Source organism: Arachis duranensis, chromosome 10, assembly GCF_000817695.3.
Source record: "Arachis duranensis cultivar V14167 chromosome 10, aradu.V14167.gnm2.J7QH, whole genome shotgun sequence".
NCBI classification, from domain to species: domain Eukaryota; kingdom Viridiplantae; phylum Streptophyta; class Magnoliopsida; order Fabales; family Fabaceae; genus Arachis; species Arachis duranensis.
The window spans coordinates 3,646,251-3,651,549 of NC_029781.3; the positions used below are offsets into that span (position 1 = coordinate 3,646,251).

Genomic DNA, 5,299 nt, shown 5'->3' on the forward strand with positions numbered 1-5,299 from the left:
ATAGTGCGGGTTAGTCCGATAGGATTGAAGCTCAATCCGCACTCTACCCTATTCGTTGCAGATTAGGTTGACAATCCTATCCGATCGAATTGGGTTAGATTGAATATCCACGGATAGAGTTTATGTATGTTGCCATCCCCTACTTGAAGGTGAGGTTTGTTATCTGCCACATGTTGAGTAGAATTTGATCTTGCAGCCATTAATTAATTATCTCTATACAAGTGTAATAACCCGTGCCATGCACGTAATAAAATTGAAATTATAATTTTAAGTTGTTGTATTAAAATTAATTTGAATTATAATTTTTTTAATTAATAAAAAAATAACATGTTATGTATTTTTTTTAATATAGTGTTAATTGTATTAACTGTAAAATAGTTATTAACTAATATTAGTAATATACTTTCTTCAATAAATCAGACATATATACTCAATGCGATCATAAATAATCTAGTAATACTTAAATCCACCAACAAAGTTTTATATGTTGGTTTGCAGTAATAACATATCAAAATCAGCTCAAAATGAACAACAAATTAATAGAGAATCCTAATGCAGAAAGTTCCGTAATAAACAATAAATAATTTAAATACACTGAATAACAACTCAACATTATCCCTTGATGCTTGCAAAATATATACCTGAAAGAACATTATATCAATGTTAGTATATAAAATTATATGATTAACGTAATTATAAAATTGTTTATCAAGAGAATAAAATAATAGAGATTTTTATGATAATTTTAAAATTCTCAAGCTATTAATGTACAATAAGAATGCATTATCCATTAGCACCTAAAATGTGTCAATTTTTTTAATAGATAGTAATAAATTTTAATAAATAAATAAATTTAAGTAAGATTTCGTTATTACTTTTTCATTATAGGCTTTCAAAAACTTATCTATATACCACATTCATCGTGCAATTATCTTCCAAGTACTTGTGATATTGAAACAGCACTCGCAGACCATCTTTATTTGTTATCCTTGATAACGCAACATGCAATTGACCATGGGTGAAAACTGGCCTTGGAAGGTATATTCTAACTTTCGATAGAGTTTGTCCCAGATACTTATTTATTGTCATTGCAAATGACATAATAATTAGGAATTACCTTCTTTGAAACTTGACCAGTAATATTTCATTATTTGGAATTAGATTCAGTCTTGGGATAAGAACAATACTTCCAACTTTGTTACCGGTTAAAGTCTTGCATTCTATCACATAATTTCTCATTCTTCTAACTTGCATTCTCATTCTAATGCACAAACCATTAGTTTGGTCTATATTCTGCAGCAACATAACAGGAGCGCCAACCTTCACAACCAACTTGTGTGGTGGTAGACTTGAACAATTTATTCCATTTAGAATCTTTGGCAAAAAAATATCTAACTCAAATTTCGTATTTCTCTCCTTAGCACATACAAAGTCAGAACTTAAGTAGACTCTTTCTTGTCCAGGTAAGTAGGTAACTCTGCAGTCATCTTGTTGTTGACATCAGTGACACAATCCAAAGTTGGTGCAAGAATTGCTCTATCCTTAAAATAATTTTCAACGGATAAATTAGATAATATATCTGGATACAGAAAATCAATGAGGCCATCCAAAGCTATCTCAGAGTTCTTAACCAAAATGTCAGATGGTATACGAACGATCGATTCACCATCTATTGTATCACCAGCCAAATCATCACCGATGTTGAGTAGCCATTCTGCAAAATTTATGAGTTCTTGTATGTTGTTGTTTTCACCCAGTGACAATTTCATATTTTTTGTAAGTTTCAGAACCTTACAGTTATGCCACAAATATGAAGAATTAATAGAAGACTGAATTATATCTTGTCTTGAGTCTCTGCGAATCACAGATAAAATTTGTCTAAAATCTCCTTCGAAAATAATAACTTTACCTCCAAATGGTAAATGAGCATTATACGAATCTGAACACCTCAAGATGTCTCTGAGGCATTTGTCTAAAATTTTATAACAATACTTACTTATCATTGAAGCTTCATCCCATATGATTAATTTGGCCTTAGTTATTAACCTTGCAAGAGGACTTCCCTGTTTAATGCTACACAAAGAATCTTCATTTATGGTCAAAGGAATTTTAAACCTTGAATGTGCAGTTCTTCTATTAGTCAACAGAAGTGTAGCAATCCCACTCGAAGTAATATTTAAAACTATACCTCCTTTAGCCCTAATTGAGCATGATATAGTTGACCATAAGAATATTTTTCCACAACCACCTTGACCATATAAGAAGAAAAGTCCACCCATATTACCGCTAACAGCACCAATTATTTGATCGTATGTAAATTTTTGCTCATCAATTAGCTTTTCTAAATACTCACCTAGTTCACTCGCAAGAGCATTAACGTCAAAGTTCAACTCTTTCATTATAATTCTGTCTTCTAAGATGGACACCAAATTTTCTGGAGGATATGACATTTCACAATATTCTTTCAAAGACTTGCCATTTGACTGGAGCAAATCTTCAATTTTTGCAAGTATAATATCTTTTATTTGGACTTCTGATATCATCAAATCTGTATTTTTTCAATTTAAAATAACATAATTATTTGAAAATTTATTAAATAAGTCTCTAGCAAAAAAAGTCTGAAATGCATTGTTGAATGATAAATAAGACTCTTTGTTTTTGGTTTAAAAAATACTTCATTAGTAACATGTCCTTTTAAAAATTATTGTTGTGATTAACATGGATATCAAAATTATTATAATATAAAAAAAAGCACACAGACAACCAATGCAAATGCAAGTATTGAAAGTATGTGGATTTAGTTATGGTTTTTTAGATGAAGTAGATACGGTTTATGGCAATGAATCAAAATATGTATTAAGAGGAGGAAGTAAAGCAAGTATGTAACAAATATATATATATATATAATCCAATTTTTGAGTAATAGTTTTGAATATATTTTGTTTTGTTATATTTTCTAAATATTATCAGAGAAAGAGAAAAAGTTAAAGTGAACACTAATAAACAATTTTGCCATATGTATGATAATTTTACTACCAAGAAAGGCATCCTGCAACAATTCTAGTGCATAGCATGCATTTTTGAAGGAGTCATAAACCACACCATCAACTGTTCTTAGATCACTGAAACTCGTGCATCCCTTTTGAATGTTCAAAAGTAGCCTTAGATAGTAATCTTTCTTATTCATTGGTGGTATATGAGATATCCTTCCTATGGTATAGCTTTGTTTTCTATGAGTCCACATATGATGCTCTCCATTCCAAATAATTTTTTTTTGAAAACTCAGAATATGTCAGATTTCTTGCATCATTATGGGCTTCATTTGCTTTGAACCATCCAATCAACATAGATTTCTTGAAAAAAGAAGTCTCAACAACTGATTGAATTATATCAGTATCTTTGTTGACAATTGGCATATCATCAGAAAGATGGAATGACAATCTTATTACTGTTGGTTCCTTCATTTGAATAGGATAAACAAACAATCTCCATGCAGCTTCACATGCATATATATATCTACAATCATAATAATTATGTATTTCATCTACCTGAGTTCCATTGTTTTGATAAAATAATGCAGCTGTCACCCTGTCATTACCCTTAAGAAGATACTTGAATAGATATTTGATTGCTGAAGTTTGGCAAGTATACTCAACATTGATGTGACATCCAAATTTTAGAAGAAGACCGGCATTATATGGAACTATGAAGGAGTTATCAACATCAACAGTTTTTTTTATACAGTTCGCCCATCATCTCTTCTTTGATATCTTGAAAAGCCTGCTTCGTCTATAATTGTCCTATCTCTGAATACTTTGGGAAAAAACTTTGAGCATTTACCATTGATCATACATTAACTCTTACTATTTAAATGACCACATGGACCATGAACCATATATTTCTCAACAACAGCATACAATTTTGGATTTTTCCTCATCTGGAATCTCTGTCTTAATAACCTTGTCTATGTCATCAACAGTTTGTGGCTTTGATTTCGGATGCATAAATAAAAGAAGATGGGCGTGAGGTAAACCTCTCTTCTGAAACTCTATGGTTAGACAATCTGCAAATTTAAAGATATGATATTACTAATAATTTGGACAAAGTAAATAAAGATTTATGAGAAAATTTAAAGCATATAAAACTAAGTACATTGCAAATAAGTTAGATAATGTGATTTAAAAAGCAGTTGATTCTAAACTAAACTATATAAACCTAAGCGTGTAGTGCAAATAAGCACGATAAAATAAATATGAAAAAATTATGCTAAAATAAAACTATATAAAACTATATAAGTGTATCATACAATGAGTTCGAAGTAATACAAACTATATAAGTGTACTGTAATAACTTCAAGATAGTGCACTATCGAATGAACGTACCATATAAGTGTTCTATATATAATCGTTTCTTAATACCGATAGTGTACTATACAATGAGTGTATTATAGATAATATAGATAGAGTAAATAAAAATTCGTAGGAAGATTAGTTATACTTACATCCAATAATCTTTTCAAAGAATGTTCCTTTCTTCAATGCCTTAATTAATTTATCAACCTTCAACTTGAATATTCTACATAAGATGTCTGGCCTGTCCTCTGCATGGAGTCCTTAGGGTGTTACCTCTCTTTTTATCTCAATCTATTTTGGATTACATGTCATAGTGATAAAGTGACTTGGATATCCACCATATTTACATATTGCAAAAGCATCTTTGCAATTGTTGAACATGTACCTTGGACCACTAGTAAAGCTCTTTGGGAGAATGATTCTTTGTCCAGTGTTAATGGCATTAGTTTCGCCATGAACCATACACTCATGCAATTGCTTGAACTTGTCCAGCCTCAAATTTGGTTGTTTCAATTATAAGTATAAAAGCTGTTCTGACTCAACCATAGTGTAGGCATCTACTATGAATTGTTGCAGTAATCTTCTTGACTGCAAAAGGATTTGAGACTCGTTAGTCCTTCTTTAAAGTCTGTATGCAAAGAAGTCTCTCATGCTTATTGTTGGTCTTTTTCTCAATTTTTTTGACATTTGGTCGAGAATAAGTAGCTATACGTAATCTGTAACCATCCTCACCGTATGAAAACAACAAAGAATATTGAAGAGCAAGGTACATTGGATGTACTACTTCTATCCTTTGCAACATTCTTGATTTTGTCTCAATTATTATATCCTTATTAATCCCGCTTTCGTCAATATCTCCAACAATCAGTGCAGCAACTTCAGATGCCGTTGGTAAATTATATGTCCTTGCATTAGTATTTCTTCTGGTTATTAACCGTAACTTAACA

General features: G+C 30.8%; 1 protein-coding gene across 1 annotated transcript; it reads right to left on the reverse strand.

Moving 5' to 3' along the window:
* Positions 1–1,439: 1,439 nt before the first annotated feature.
* Positions 1,440–4,807, reverse strand: LOC107468471 (uncharacterized). Its single transcript, XM_016087778.1, has 2 exons — positions 4,738–4,807; positions 1,440–2,548 (listed from the first exon to the last, which is right to left on the reverse strand). Exons 1-2 carry the CDS (start codon positions 4,805–4,807, stop codon positions 1,440–1,442), a joined length of 1,179 nt encoding a protein of 392 aa, XP_015943264.1.
* Positions 4,808–5,299: the final 492 nt, after the last annotated feature.

Bases quoted from the DNA above. Each gene is read 5' to 3' on its own strand.
- LOC107468471 (XM_016087778.1), bottom strand. From the start codon at position 4,807: ATGGCGAAACTAATGCCATTAACACTGGACAAAGAATCATTCTCCCAA. The intron at 2,549-4,737 runs GTACATGTTCAA...GAAAAAATACAG, and splicing joins AGCTTTACTAGTGGTCCAAG to ATTTGATGATATCAGAAGTC.